Here is a 15,930-nt window from a genome sequence, read left to right as displayed (position 1 = left end):
CCAAGTAGCTGGGACACAGACACCCGCCACAATGCCCGGCCATTTTTTTAGTTGCAGCCATCATTGTTGTTTGGCGGGCCCGGGCTGGGGATTCGAACCCACCACCCTAGGTGTATGTGGCAGGCGCCTTAGCCGCTTGAGCCACAGGCACTGAGCCTGTTAAGCTTTTTACTTAAAAAAAAAAAAAAAAAAAAAAATTTTTTTTTTAAGACCAGAGTCTTATTGTCACCCTAGGTAGAGTGTCATGGCATTATCATAGCTCACAGCAAGCTCAGTCTCTTGGGCTCGAGAGATCTCCTTGCCTCAGTCTCCCAAGTAGCTGGCACTACAGGTATCTGTACTATATCTGGCTAATTTTTCTATCTTTAGTAGAGATGGGATCTTGCTCTTGCTCTTGCTCAGGCTGGTCTCAGACTCCTGAGCTTAAGCAATCCACATGCTTTGGCCTCCCAGAGTGCTAGAATTACAGGTGTGAGCCACTGCACCCATCTTTCTTACTTAAATTTCAACTAGAGCTCCAGGCTTTACATACACAAATTTTTCTCCCCATCTTGTTCTTATTATTCCCTTGCTTTATTTGGCATAGGAACACCTACAGGTCATAGCTGCCCTTGGAATCTGGAGTACTGGCAAGAACAGTAACAGCAGCAATTTAAAGAACTGCAAGTCCCAGAATGCTCAAACTGAAAAGAAAAAAAACAAACTGCACAAAGCTTAGTAAGTTCAGAGTTCCTATCCACGTCAACCACTGCCTGGAAGCCAGGAAAAGAGGTGATTTTCTGAACCAGCAGTTCATGGTGTTATCTTTAACAGGAAGAAAATACAGAAATTAAACTGCAACATACATCTTATGGCTGGTATCCTGCTTGGGAGGAAGGGAGGAGGTATGGGGGGGGAATAGGCCATGCTAGAGATAATTGAGAAGTACAATACACCTTTCCTCTCCACCAATGAGTGATTTTGAAATACTGGTTGACAAGTATTATGTGGCTACTCCCTTATATATGTCCAAATCTTTTGCCCCACACCCAATTCTTTTACCTATCACATAGGTTTTGACTTTAAAGATGCAGACGAAGCAGTCCCTATAGGCATACCTTGAAGCAGAAATTAAGAGGAAAAAGTACCTTTTGACAGGTCCCAACCTGCACTAACTCACCTCCACAATAGGACAGAAACGATTTCATACTTACTGATACTCAGCCACACAGTCCAGCAGACCTGAATACTTCAAGGTTTCATGTTGAACAGCACTTTCGAGGGCTCGAACTCCACTGACATCTTTCAGAATATGCTGGACACTTTGGATGTAACCAGATTCAAGATTTTCACCTCTCTCTTTTACGTTTCCCTGGGGTGAAAGTGACAGTATGTATTCCAAGTCTTCATGGAACCGTTTCCCTTGTAAAAATATATCTGAAAAAGAATCAGGGAGGGGGCACAAGACTAGTATTAAAACACAAATACCCAGAAATACCTCTGAATGATAAAAATTATATAGCTTATAAAGAAAAAAATTTTAAATTACATTAAAATTATTATTATTATTTTGGAGACAGAATCTCACTATGTCACCCTCAGTAGAGTGCCATTGTGTCAAAGCTCATAGCAACCTCGAACTCTTGGGCTTAAGCGATTCTCTTGCTTCAGCCCCCAGGTAGCTGGGACTACAGACGCCTGGCTATTTTTCTTTTGTTGTAGTTGTCGTTTAGCAGACCCGGGGCTGGGTTCAAACCTGCCAGCTTTGGGGCATGTGGCTGGTGCCGTAACCACTGTGCTATGGGCAGCGAGCCTACATTAAAGTTATTTTTAAGTAACAATCCCTAAGACACTAAATTTTATCCTCCTGTTAAACCTAAGCACGCATTTTGAAAACCAAAGGTATTAGAATAATTTCAGGAGTATCTTTTCTCTGCCCAACCTTGGAAGAATAAGAGTTGGCTTGGACCACACATTAAATGCACAAACACTAGTAAAAGCTGATTAGCAAAAAGAAAAAAAGGAATGCTGACTAGCAATAAAAAAGGTCTGTGCAATCTTCTGAATATCCAACACCACATATAAAAAAAAAAAAGTCCTCACAAAATCAACATACGGCCCTTGGTTGCAAGTTGGACATCCCTTATTACCAATAAGATGAACTGAAATAATGTATTTCCAGAAGAATTAGGTCTGGGCGGCACCCGTGGCTCAGTTGGTAGGGCACAGGCCTCATATATCAAGGGTGGCAGGTTCGAAACTGGCCCTGGCCAAACTGCAACAGTAACAGAAAAAGAATTAGGTCAAAGCTAGAACTAGATCTTATAAATGTAGGAGCTGTAAGACCACACACAGTTTATGGTAGTAGTACATACTTAATAAGTTAAATGGTTATGATAAAAAAAAAATAGAAATGTAGGGAACTGTGCTTCTGTTTACTGTTCTTTTTTAACCAAAACCTAATTATGAACATAGGTGGGAGAATCTTTTTAAAAACAGGATTAGAGACAAGCAAGAATGAAAACCAAGGCACATATAAATTAAAAATGAGGAAGTGGCTACTGTTGGGTTTGGAAGAGGGAGGGAGAGGAAATATGTGACATTCTTCTGTACTTTTTTTTAGTGTTGGAACAGCCTGAGATGGTTTCTGTGTCCTGAATTATTTTCCTTATACATTGTAATAGGGAACACAAAGAGATTCAACAAATATAACAAAGCTGGACAGGCAGTGTGGCACCAGAATCTATGCAGTCCACCACCTGTTAGAGAACCATTTAGACAGGGACAGAAACAGAAGAGTAGGAAATACATATGCTTGGAGACAGACCCATAGAAAAGTAGGAAACTAAGGCATCTGAGATAATATCAAACCACATTATGTACATCAACTATTTTTTATAAAGATTTTGAAAGATCAGTTATACCACTGGGAAAAAATTGAATCCCTTCTGGGAGATTACTTGGATAATTAAATGAAATTCAACTAAGTTATTCTGCTTCAAATTTATTTGGTTCAATTCGAATAATTAACACATAAAGACCCACAAGAAATTTAAGACTGATAGAATTAAAACCTAGGGAGATGAAGTATATTTATTTATAGACTAGCTTAATGAAGAAGAAAAATGTTAAAAACAGGAAAGAAAAAAATTGCTTTATCAAGTGCCATGCACACAGACAATTCATCTCCTGCTGCAAACTTTACATCAGAAAGTAAACATACATTTTCCCATAGTGTAATATTAGTTAATTTGCCTTTTGGCATGTTTTCTTAAGTCTCATGTTTGGACATTTTTAACACATTTTAGACTTACCTTTTATAGTTTATTTTCTACTTTCACAGAATTAAGAGCTTCCTTAAAATTTTTAACATGACCATAATCTTGAAAGTCTAAATTACAGGATTCCTTGGAATCTAAGGCTCAGAAACATTAAATATAATTCACTTTATAAAAATTAATTCAAGAACTGATCAAAGAAAGATTTATTGCAGGCAGGACTGAATCACTATTCACTTGAAGGAATGAAAGTGAAGGTTTTCAAGTCCCAATAAATAATTTGTGTTTTAAAACATTCGCCAAGACAGATAAAAAAATTCACGTGTTCCAATATTCTGAAAGAATTGGCAGGATGGCTGATACTTTGGGATTAAAAATTCAGTGTAGTGGTTGGACAATGTAATATCCACAGCTGGACACCTGTAATGCCAGAACTACATGGACCATGGCTCACATCTGTAATGCTAACACTTTGGGAGGCTGAGGTGGGAGGATCAGATAGCTTGAGTTCAAGACCAGCCTGAGTCAGACTAATAGCAAGACCCCATTTCTACAAAAAATTGGCTGGATATAGTGGTACAGGGCTATAGTCCCAGCTACTTGAGAGCGTAGGAGGTTGAGGCAGGAGGGTTGCTTACACCTAGGAATCTGAGGCTGCAGTGAGCTATGATGAAGCCATATGCTTCTAGCCTCTAGCATAGAGGGAGAACCTGTCTCAAGAAAAAGAAAAGAAAAAAGGAAAGCAAAAAAAATTAAAATAAATGCAAGCCCTTTCCACTATGAACAACACAAATATAGGTGAGACTAAATCAGACTTTCCTCATCCTTGCTAATCTTGAAAAGGTAAACTGATGCTTGGGGAATAAATGGCTCAAGTGTTTGGACGAATGGCAGCTCTTGGCACGTCTCTGTGCTCTGGTCTATAACAAGACCAGGGAGAAAGGAATTAACTACTCTAGTATTTTTCAGCTTACCTCTTCAGATCTATTAATCAATTTAGTGAGTTATGATATATGCTTTTTTAATTTTCCTTGTTTCGGTCATCACACTAATCTGAGTTTTTCCCCTATTTATGATTTTAGAAAAAGTGATTATGCTCATTTCTTAAAGTTAACTGAGTTAATAAGAGACATAGTGGAACACTAATCTCTATCAACAAAGTTAGCTCTATAAAAAAACCACTCTAGTTTTCTCTGGGCCTGAGTTACCAGGGCTCATTCACAAAGAGAAATTCCACTCCCTTATCAGTAAGGCCATGGGTATACTTCCTTTGCACCAGGAGTTACAGACCCTGAGTCCCACCTGTCCCAGCAAGTTTCTGCCTTTATATTTCCTTTAATTTTAGCTGTGAGAGTCCTGATTTAAGGAAAAGCAAAACAACTTATGAGAATCTCAATTTTAAATTCTAGTGGCACAAATAAAAAGGTAAACATACCATTCAAAGATTGCATTATGCTCATAAATGCATTAATGTACAGTTATGATCTAATAAAGAAAAAAATAGTAAAAAAAAAAAAAAGTATGTTGCTTGCAGAAAGCAGAGAATACTGTAGTTTGGTGGTTCACTGTCTTAAGAAGCCAGTTAGCCCTTGTCCCATATAGCTGAGCAATGTTATACGAAGCTAAGTCCTTGACCATTTTTTTGGTAAATCAGGTACCACCTAAATACATGTATTTTTTTAAAACATGCAACATGTTTAATGTGTTACACACTTACAGAGAAGCAGTTATTTTTAAATTTTTTTGAAAATAAGTACACTAGTCTTAAAAATAAAAATGCTTACTTACCCTTAGGGGTACATGTACTGCTCTCTGGAAGGCATGGGCTAAGGAATGACAGATGTAAAACTTAGTTATAACCAAAGACACCTATGTAATCCTTATGGGACCAGCTAATTCATCTGTACCAATGGTCTCTGTGAATGGAATATATTCTCTTCACTTATCTAAATTAATAAATTAGAAGTTGAAGGCTAAGGTATATTTATTCTGATTCTTATCAAGAAAATTTGATTATCTCAATTTACCAAAATCTAAATATAGATCATGTGTTCTGCCTATTGTCAGGGTCTTTAAATTTATCAGAGTCAGGGTCAGGAGCGGTGACTCAGGCCTATAATCCTAGCCCTCCAGGAGGCCAAGGTGGGTGGACTGTTTGAGCTCAGGAGTTCAACAGCCTGAGCAAGAGCAAGATGTGGTCTTGTAGCCCACACCTATAGTCCCAGCTGTTTGGGAGGCTGAGGCAAGAGAATCCCTTGAGCCCAGGAGTTTGAGGGTGCTCTGATGCCACGGCTCGCAACAGCAGGTGACAAAGTGAGACTGTCGAAAAAAATACAGAAATGAAAATAAACTTATCAGAGTCAACATACACTGATAAGTAGAGCAATGGGTATTTACTAGATTCTGAACAGAATGTTTAGCAAAAAACTAGAATTCTGTTTTCAGGTGGCTTTTTCATAGCCAAGAAAAATAAGCAATTCTAATATTACGTGTATAGCTTATAAAACAAATGCATTTTCTGTGTCCTTTAGAAGAATTATTTGATCTGTCCTTTAGTTTCACCTTTAAAATGAGAATAACAGTATTTGTGCTTCATAGGACTGTCATGAGGGGTTAGTTAACACAAACTGTTATTTCATGCTAATTACTCTTTTTTTTTTTTTTTTGAGACAGAGCCTCAAGCTGTCCTGGGTAGAGTGCCATGGCATCACAGCTCACAGCAACCTCCAACTCCTGGGCTCAAGTGAGTCTCCTGCCTCGGCCTCCAAAGTAGCTGGGACCACAGGTGCCCACCACAACGCCCGGCTATTTTTTGGTTGCAGCCCTCATTGTTGTTTGGTGGCCAGGGCTGGATTTGAACCTGCCATCTTAAGTGTATGTGGCTGGCACCTTAGCCACTTAAGCCACAGGTGCCAAGCCGTACTCTTTCATTATTTGAAAGTAATTCTTCACAAGTAAAATACCTCATTCTTCTGACACAGCGCTCTATATTCTAGAATACTGTGATTATACAGAATTAGAATTCAATTACTTGAAGTATATTCCTTAAAGCCATCTTCTCCCAATTCCAGAATCATTCGCTGTTTCCACCTCTCCAAATAGAAAGTCTGTTGTTTTGTCATGGTCTGCTGAAGGATTCGGGTCACGCTTGGTATCACAGTCCTTTGCAAAGGGATTTTCAAAGGAGTTGAAGGATAACTTGCATTTGGTTTAACACTTCTCCTTGGATTGAAGATAGGAAACCAATTTTGTGGAATTATTGCTTCCTCTTCTTGCTTTGGGGGTTTATGCTTACTCACAGGTCCATAGAGTAAAGCATCTTCTTCAAACAATGACTCTGGGGTATGCACAAGGCCTCTGAATGACAAGACAGACTGCACTAAATGAGAATATTTTTCTTGGTCCACTTTTTCATATGGGTTCACTTTTTTCTTCCTGTCACATAAATAACAGGAAGTAGAGAAATCCCCAAGGGCAACAGTTTTCACAGAAAACCCCTTTGAACTTCGGAGCTGCCTGCAGACGTTCTGAAATGCCTTCATCTTTAGATTGTTTTCACTTCTGGCTAGTCTGTTTGCAGTGTCGAGGGCCTTTTTAAGTTTTGTAAACCTATTAAAGAGAAAACCAAATCAGAACGATGTTGCACATCAAAACTGTATTCAATAAACTTTTTACACAACTTTGGATAAAAATTCTCGTCAATAACAGAAGCACCAGCACTTATTAAATGTAAACCAGTAGACAGCCTGCAGCAAGACATCCCCAATCTTCAATTTGAAGAACTGTGACACCAAGGAAGGGAGGCCTGTTTATGAGTCACGGAACAAAACCAAGAAGCTAGTCCTATGGCGACCGTAACAGTCATAAATAACAGTTACACTGATTCCTGAACACCAGGTTCTTTGCTAGGTATTGGGTATAGATATTTCTCATTTAATCCTCACACCCTTTAACGTGGGCACTATTATGACCACTTTTTACAGACCTGGAAGTCAGGTTTCTGAAGGGTCACGTCGCTTGTTCCAAGTCGGAGCTGGGAAGCGGCGGTCCGCAGGACCAACCTTCGTGATCCACAGAAAGCCGTGCAGCCCGGGCAGGGACAGGACCGTTGTGACCCTTCGGGCAGGAGTCTGCATTAGGGAAAAGGCAGTTTAAATAGAAGCCCAGCTACCTCTGAAGCCACCTCGCTTCTCTTAATTCCGAGGGAGCAAACCACCTCTCGCGACCCGTACTTTCATCCGTCCCGCGCTTCGGACTTAAGTTAGGCACACCCTAAAAGGGCGGTCCCAGCATGCACTGCGGCGCTCACGCCCCGCCCCGAGGCCCTCGTGAGCCTCTATGCGGGCACGATAGGTCAGTAATCCCTCCCCTCAGGCGGGGGAATCCCTCCTCTTTGCTCTCACGAGATCTTGTTACGTCACCGCTCGTCGCCATCTTGGATCCGGGTTGAGTCATAAATTCCCCCCGCACCGACGCGCGGTCTTTCTCCAGACGCACTTGGTCGGGAGAGTCTCAGTCCCTCCGCATCCCCGTCGCGGTCCTGCGATCGGCTGTCTCCGCGTGGTGCGGAGTAAGGGTAGGCTCCGTCTTGCATCTTTGCCCGGCTCCAAGATGGACGGCAACGGGGACGGGGAGGCCGCTCTGGGGGAACACGTGGCGCCCTGCTCGCCTGCTCTCGGGGCTGCTGGGATGGTGGCGGAGTCCCGAGGCCTCCTGCCGCCGTTGGGCAGGGAGGCCAGCGGAGGCGGGGCTGCGGCCGCCCCTGAGAGGCGCCCCGGCGGCGGCGGCGGCCCAGCCTCTTCTTTCCTCGCACAGCCAGGCGGCTCCTGCTCGAGTCCGCGTCGTCATGGCCGCGGTTCCCGAGTTGCTGCAGCAGCAGGAGGAAGATCGCAACAAGGTGAGGTTCGTCCTCCCCGCTTTAGGGAGGCCCAGCCGAGCTCCTGGACCCCCTCCCTCTTCTGCCTTCTTTCTCCTGCTCTCTTCCGGGGCCCTGGCTTCTCGTGCAGTGCGGGAAGCACCCGCTGGACGAGACCCCGAGCATCCTCACTGCTTAGTCCCTCCGAAAGGCTGCCTCAAGCAGCCCCTGCAGACCTTTCTGTTTTACGGAGAAGGGAATCAGAGACTTTGTACTTAGAAGCCCCCGCCTGCCCTGGTGCCCGGCACTGAGCGGATGCTCGAGCAGTCTTAGGCTAATCTCTGGAGGAACCAGAATGTGTTCTCATATTAAATGTTACTAAAGCTTTTCTTGGCATCGTGGTGATTGGTAGGTGAATGTGAAATCTGCTTAGCCTGCAGTAAACGACAGAGTTTGGTTTCTCGCCTCCGAAATTGCCAGCTCCTGCCGCCCCTTGGAGAAAGCAGTCTTTTTGGCTCAAACAACTGGGGAAATTCCATCAAGTCAGCTGTTTGAAGCATTTTTCTTAGAACTTCATGAACGCTAAACACGTCTTTGTGGGAGTCGTGTAATTTTTAGTAGGTGCTCAAATACTTGATTAACTTGGTTTTTGTTTTTAAATCTTGTCTAGATATGTAACTTATACCTAGGCCGCATATATCTCGAGGTCTAGAAGATTAATTAGTACAAGAAATTGTGGTTACCATAGTCGATTAAAGATTCAAAGACCAGTCTCCACTCTTTCATTGGTCTTTTAAATTTAAGTCCTGGTTTGAAATGGATACAGGTTGTGAGCCACACCGTTTGTGCAGAATCGTCAACATGAAAGTAGTTTGTCCAACAGAAAAACGAAAAAAAAGTCTTAAGAATACAAGGCTGTTTAAAATTTAAGTAACCTTAAAAATTTAAATCTCTTTGGAATAGAAAGCAAGCGTCATAAACTTTTTAATCTAGTCAGTAAATACCAAAGTGACTGGATTGTTTCAACAAGAATATTGTTGTGTGTGTTGGTTGAAATAGACCTTTGTACGTAGGAGGATCTTGGTTGGGGTGTCTCTTTAAAAAAGTTGAAAGGAACTGTTTTTTACTAAAACTGAAGTGGGAAGTTGAGACTACAATTCTTTAGGTAGTTTTTTCCTTAAAGTGTAGATACTGCATAGGAATTTTGATAGCAATGTTTTTTCTAAAAAAATAAAAATTTTTTTGGTAGAGAGTTTTCTTCTAGCTTTCTTGCTCCAGAATCAACCACATAAAAAGGACTTGATTGCCTTAACCCAACTCCTTATTTATTAGTATATTGCAACTGGTTTTTTTTAAATAACAGCCGAATTGTCCTGATCCTCTGCCTAAATTGGAGTCAGCTTATGAAGGCTATTTCCTGCCTCCTGGTTTTAGTGGCTACAGGAACTTTTAAAAATTACATGAATAAGGACATGTAAAACTAAATAAATTATTACCCTAATAGGTGGCTTCATTTTATTCTCTTTCCTCTGCTTATACTGTGCTGTGGCAGATCAGGTCTCTGGTTTTATGGTTAACCAAAAGAGTTTGGATTAAGGATGAAATAAGGGATGGCCAAACCTTGGCCATAACAGTGTCATGAGTTAACTGAAGACAGTCTGCATTTTTTTTTTTTTTTTGAGACAGAGCCTCAAGCTGTCGCCCTGGGTAGAGTGCTGTGGCATCACAGCTCACAGCAACCTCCAACTCCTGGGCTCAAGTGAGTCTCCTGCCTCTGCCTCCCAAGTAGCTGGGACCACAGGTGCCCACCACAACGCCCGGCTATTTTTTGGTTGCAGCTGTCATTGTTGTTTGGTGGGCTCGGGCTGGATTCCAACCCACCACCTTAGATATATGTGGCTGGCGCGTTAGCCACTTGAGCCACAGGCGCTCATCCGACAGTCTGCATTTTTATTTAAAATGTAGAGTTTAGGCCGGGCAGGGTGGCTCATGCCTGTAATCCTAGCACTCTGGGAGGCTGAGGTGGGTGGGTTGCCTGAGCTCACAAGTTGGAGACTAGCCTGAGCCAGAGTGAGACCCCATCTCTAAAAATAGTGAGACATTGCAGCAGGTGCCTGTAGTCTCAGCTTCTCTGGAGGCTGAGACAGGAGAATCGCTTGAACTCAAGAGTTTGAAGTTGCTGTGAGCTAAGATACCACAGCACTCTACCAAGAGTGACGAAGTGAGACTCTGTCTTAAAAAAAAAAAAAATGTAAAGTTTAAATGTTCTGATCATTTGTTTTGGTTTAGGGATTCCCATGAGGATAGGATGGGGTTAAGACCAAAAAGGTAGGAAACATAATTGATCAAGATGTTGAGTGCGAGTCCTATACTCATTTTGGCTAATACAGCAAAACTGAAATGGGAGAGAGCTGTTGTCTGATAGGTAGTGGGACGCTTCGATTATAACATCCTTTCGCTGAAGGTGTTGGAGTTCTCAGAAAGCAGGATTGCATGGCTCTTAACTTGTCCTCTATTAATGGGAAACGCTGTATTTTGGTCTTCAGATTTAGAAAACTTGGGTTGTATCAAGTGTAGCGCCTGAAAACTGGAATTAACTAGAGCATTAGGTCCCACCTTCATGGCACCTAAGAAACTGCCCCATCTCCCACATTGTCTGGATGATGAGAGTTCTCAGATGTCTGGGGGCTTTTAGTGGGTAGGAGAAATTTTTGGAGATTATGCAGAAAGTGCCATGCTCTGAAAATAAGTTCACCCCCATCTTCAGCCATCTTTCACTTTTTAGGTTCTCCAGGCCTTCTCTGCCACAAGTCGTTAGGTAAGTGGGTTCCAAGTTTAGGTGCCCATTCACAAATACACTGTGTATCCCGGGGGGTCTGTAAGGTTGAGTCATGTTCCCTTTAGTCTAGCGAACCTGGTAAATTGAGAACAACAGCACTGTTTGTAGGTGTCGGAGATCTAACTGCCTCCTGACACTTACTCTGAAAAGCTTTAAGTTTCTCGGCTGTAAAAGTGAGTTAAGGAAAAAGAAAAGCCCTGCACCGAGGTTGAGTTTCTCATCACTGGTAAGGGCCAGGTGATAATCCTTCCCAGCCTCGTGCTATTTTTATCTAGGGGTTTTCTTTCCTTGACAATAATGGTCTGGTCTGAGCTTTAACTAGTTGCATGGACTTTGTTGGATAGTTGTCTGTCTTATATACCACATCATTAATATGGAAGTCCTGCTGCTTTGGTTTGTAAGTAAAAGGCTGTGGTGGCTTTTTAAATAAAATTGAATCAACAGAAAAAAAATTTAATGACTTCACATCAGCTAGGATGGAAGTGTCCTGCAAATTGTTAGTATAGGAATAGTTCTGAGCTTTGTCCAAAACTGCAGCAAGTCCAAATATACCAAATGTTGTGAACTGAAGTTTTATGCTACACTCATGACTTTTTTTTTCTTCTTTTTTAAATTGAGGAAGTATAACTTAGCAAAGCTGCCCACGCCTGGGTTTTGGATCAGTAACTTGCACACAGTGTCTTAAGGTCCCCATTTGTGAATACTATTTTCTGTGGTCATGACCTGTGCACATTTTTTTGGCAGTAGGTAGCAGAAAGATGTAAATTCTCATTTGGGTTGGGACCTAGTAATTGACTAGCCATCTAATGCAGGGTTTCTCAAGGTTCAGCAACATTCCTGGGCTCTTTTGGGTGACAATCTCCTCTCTTTTTGGAATAGTCAAAAGTAATCTGCAGACATTGCCAGAACTCTGGGGGGTGGGGGGAGAGTGATAGACAAAATGGCCTCTGTCTGAAAATCACTGGTTTCAACTAACTTTCTAAAATGGTGTGATATGGGGGGAGGTCAGGTTGTGTGATATTGTGCCAATTGCAAGTTTTGGGGGTGTCTTCTGTGATCAATAAATTCTTGCCTAAGGAAATAAACATGGTACATAAAACGAACACTGACTATCTTGCACCAATATTGAGGAACCTTATGAAGAGGTGGTAAAAGGGGATTTTCTTCAGGGAGTTCTGGGCAGTTAGGGTTGTAAGGGGCAGCTGTGTATTTATTTATTGCTTGTTGGTGAATGCCAGCTTTGGACATTGGAAACCTGAGCTGCTTGTGCTACAGTACGTGTAAAGCGTGGTGGTCTAGAATTGAACTTCACTAAGAGACGTTCTATAGAGGGGACTTGATTTATTAGTAAGAATCTTGGTTGTTTTTATTATCAGGGGCCTTGTTCCTTAAGCAGATGAGGTGAGAACAGTTCTGTAGGTTAGGACCTGGAATTTCTCAAATGGCCAGTGGTCAAAGAAGTATGTAGTGAAGTTAGTATTCAGGGAAACAGTATAACTTTTAATGATCTCAATTTATTTTTATTTATTTATTTTAGAGATGGAGTCTTGCTGTGTTGCCCAGGCTCATTCTGAACTCCTGGGCTTCATCCTGCCTCCAACCTCCTAAAATGTTGGGATTATAAGAATAAGCCATCTTGCCTGGGCTGATATATCTCTCCTAGAAGAGGGACGTGGACAATTGTCTAGCTGTTTCATCCTCATGGACAAACCATAAAAAGGGAAGAAAGTGTTGCAGTAAGAGGGACAGAGGGATGGGGCTAAACGTCTGCTTAGAAACTGGGTCCTTAGCTTGACACTTTACCCTTTTACACTGGCAGTCATGTGGTCTGGAGAGAAGAGTATAATTTTCTCAAAAAAGCTGTTTATATCAACCTTGTGGTACATAGTTTCTGCCTGAAAAGTTCAGGTTCTCCAGGGCATACTTGCAGGCATTCTAGGCTGGATAAATGGGGAAGAGTGCAAATATAGAGAGCTCTCATTTTAGGGGTTTCATTTGATCTTTAAAGAAGAGTACTACAAAGCTGAGATGTGGAGCTGATGGATACTAGGTAACTTGGTGGATGATTAAATGACTGAAAATTTTTGTTTAAAAAGTGACAAGGTTAAGGTCTTGTTATATTGATCAGTCTGACCTCCATTGGTCCTCCCACTTCATCCTCTGGAGTAACTGGGATTACAGGTGCATGTCATCACTACCTGTCTAAAAGAAAATCATAATCCTATCTTCTCAAATATCCAACTCTTGTATAGCCACATTTAATCAAGCTCTATATTTCAACATTCTAAGAATCTCCTTAAAAACAGCATGCTTTGTAGCAATCATTCTCTGAAAGTAGAAAGAGTAGTATGGAAACTCACACTGGTACTTTGGTTTTTCATAAACAAGTTTTTAACTTAAAAAACCATTTTGGGGGGGGGTTCAAGAATTTTTTGCAGTTCTAACAAGTAGTATTCAGCCTCCCAAGTGCTCATCTGAATGATTTGGGACATTTGCTATACCTAAGACTCAAAACAAATGTTCAACCATATTAAACAGGCAGCCATCCCTCCATCTCTTGATGCTAACATTTGTGTCTCAATATTGTAAATCATCTTTCTTGATGATGAAAGTAAATTCTCAAACCTGTTTCTCTTTCATCTTGGGTTGAACATAAAGTAAGGCCAGGAAGGTTAAGCAGTACTTAAATTTTTTGGGGGGGGGGTCTCTATTGCCCACACTAGAGTGCCATGGTGTCGGGGTAGCTCACAGCAACCTCAAACTCCTGGGCGCAGGTGGTCCTTGTGCCTCAGCTTTCCAAGTAGCAAGTAGAGGGGACTACAGGCATAGGTGCATGCCATGATACCTGGCTAATTTTTTTTATTTTTTAGTAGAGGCAGTCTCACTTTTACTCAGGCAGTTCTAAAACTCATGAGCTGAAGAATCCTTCCACCTCTGCCTTCCATCCCAGAGTATAGGGATTACAGGCATGAGCCGTTGCTCCCAGCCATGAATGTTTTTAAATACCCTCATCTATGTGGGTGTCAGCTTTGTGGGCTTGTCTGCTTGATACATTGGTGAATTTGAGGGAGGAGACCCCTCTTGGGTTGGGTAGTGAGTGAAGGGTGTTAGTACTGAATGAAGGCGTGTTTCTGCTTTTCATTTATGGGGGCTGCTTTCTCTAGCACTGGCACTGTGGCTAACTAGTGGCTAGTTAGTCACTCCTCTGCTAGGAGAGGCTAACAGATCACATAGAGCTTAACCGTTTTTTGCTTTGTGAGTTTGTTTGAAAATAACTTAGATACCTAGTAATAATATGGATTTTCTTTTCTTCCCTTTCTTCCTTCCTTTCTTTCTTTATGATGAGTCTGACTTTGTCACCCTTGGTAGAGTGTGGTGGCGTCATAGCTCACAGCAACCTCAAAGTCTTGGGCTGAAGCAATTACTCCTGACTAGGTGGGACTACAGTCACCCACCACAACATTTGGGTACTTTTAAAGACGAGGTCTTGCTCTGGCTCAGGCTGGTCTTGGACTTGTGAACTCAGGCCATCCACCAGCCTAGGCCTCCCAGAGTGCTAGAATTACGGGTGTGAGCCACCGCTCCCAGCTTCTCTTTCCTTTTTTATTTGAGACAGGGTTTTGCTCTTTCTCAATAGGTAAAATGAGGTGGTACCATCATAGCTCATTGCATCCTCAAACTTCTGATTGTAAGCGATCTTCCTGCCTTAGTTTCCTTGGCTGGACTGCTGGCTTCTGCCACCACACCTAAAAAAAAATTTTCTATTTTTTTGTAGAGATGGGGTCTTGCTCTTGATCAAGTTGGATTTCTTGACATGAATTACTCATTTGAGGCAGTAATTCAACTCAATCTCTTTCTGGTTCTGTGTTGAGATTCCACCAGTGTATGGGCTGACAGCCTTGTGAAATGATGATTCAGTTTATCCATTCGCTGAGTGTGCTGCACTGACCTCCTTCCAGGTCTCAGTTCCTGTTCTAGGAACTGGGGCTATGTAGCCTCCAACTGCCCTGCAATCTGCGGTGTTCTACTGCGGTCTGCTTGGGTGTTGGCAGACTATCGGTAAGGATGGTTGGTCTCAGCAGGGACGGGTCTCTCTGGGTCCCATCTCTCAAAGATGAGTGGTGAAAATCTGATCACTTGCTGCAGTCCTTTGTCTGCCATTTTATTAATCTCATATCTGAGTAACTTTTATAGGTTTTTGTAGCTATTATCTTTGTCTGACTGAGGCCTTTGAGAAGTTATTAGCTCTATCGTACTTGAGAACTGAGATACGGTTATTGCAAACTTGGATGAAAGGGACAATCAGTGGAGGAGGAATGCAAATACCTGCAAAGGTGGAGTTCATTTATTTATTGCTTATAGTTAATTCAGCTGTTTTTCATGGACCAATGCCACAGTGAAAAGCTAGGCTTGAATTCAGACACAGGTTGGGTTATCTTCGGGATGGAAGAAATGGTGACAATTTCAAGTACCAATACTTAAACCATAAAAGTGGGGTTTGGAGAAGAGTGCGGTATTAGAATTTTCTAGAGCACTTTGTTCTGTGAGTTCTAATAGAAACCAAGTAATACATGAAAATATGTTTCATATGGGTCTTTAATGTTTGTAGAAATTCATGGAAATCTACAGTGTTGGTGGTGGAACTTGGGGCTTTATTTCCTTACAGATGAGTGTTGAACATACATTGTCATGGTGTGAATATCTTGGCCCGTGGAAATGCCCTGTTTTTGCTTCCTGTAATCAAAATGAAAATCTGATTGAGGAGACAGGGTTTCTGGCTCCCTGCCATGAACAGACCATTCGTGGACAATTTGTCATATTGGTCTTCACTTGAGCAGTAAGATGAAAGATAAGAAAGCAAGGCTCAGCGCCTATAGCTCAACCGGCTAAGGCGCCAGCCACGTACACCTAAGGTGGCGGGTTCGAATCCCCAGCCCGGACCCGCTAAACAACAATGACGGCTGCAACCAAAAAATAGC

The 15,930-nt window shown here is 42.0% G+C and overlaps 2 protein-coding genes and 1 non-coding gene across 5 annotated transcripts in view; 2 read left to right on the top strand and 1 right to left on the bottom strand.

Annotated features, from left to right (window-relative positions):
- MGME1 (mitochondrial genome maintenance exonuclease 1) overlaps nt 1-7,727 on the bottom strand; it is an 18,766-nt gene extending 11,039 nt beyond the window's left edge. The window contains exons 1-4 of one of the 2 annotated variants that reach the window (XM_023507804.1): nt 7,661-7,727; nt 7,243-7,387; nt 6,289-6,866; nt 1,194-1,416 (exon numbers count right to left, since the gene is read on the bottom strand). In XM_023507804.1, the coding sequence (XP_023363572.1) occupies nt 1,194-1,416; nt 6,289-6,799 (734 nt within the window). In that variant the 5' untranslated portion in view covers nt 6,800-6,866; nt 7,243-7,387; nt 7,661-7,727. Of the gene's footprint in view, nt 1-1,193; nt 1,417-6,288; nt 6,867-7,242; nt 7,498-7,660 lie in introns of those variants that run through there. The other variant, XM_023507803.1, reaches the window with a different exon arrangement.
- The window catches only part of SNX5 (sorting nexin 5), a 30,158-nt gene continuing 21,866 nt past the window's right edge, over nt 7,639-15,930 (top strand). Inside the window, exons 1-2 of one of the 2 annotated variants that reach the window (XM_023507801.1) lie at nt 7,639-7,833; nt 8,073-8,154. In XM_023507801.1, the coding sequence (XP_023363569.1) occupies nt 8,104-8,154 (51 nt within the window). In that variant the 5' untranslated portion in view covers nt 7,639-7,833; nt 8,073-8,103. Of the gene's footprint in view, nt 7,834-8,072; nt 8,155-8,502; nt 8,521-15,930 lie in introns of those variants that run through there. The other variant, XM_023507802.1, reaches the window with a different exon arrangement.
- LOC111721979 lies at nt 14,853-15,088 on the top strand. Its single transcript, XR_002770954.1, has one exon. It is a non-coding gene; the product is annotated as a small nucleolar RNA SNORD17 (small nucleolar RNA).

This window comes from Otolemur garnettii, unplaced genomic scaffold, assembly GCF_000181295.1.
Source record: "Otolemur garnettii isolate 467f Iridium unplaced genomic scaffold, OtoGar3 scaffold00208, whole genome shotgun sequence".
NCBI lineage: Eukaryota > Metazoa > Chordata > Mammalia > Primates > Galagidae > Otolemur > Otolemur garnettii.
Note: the sequence above shows the minus strand (reverse complement) of the source record. Positions and strands in the feature narration are given on the sequence as shown.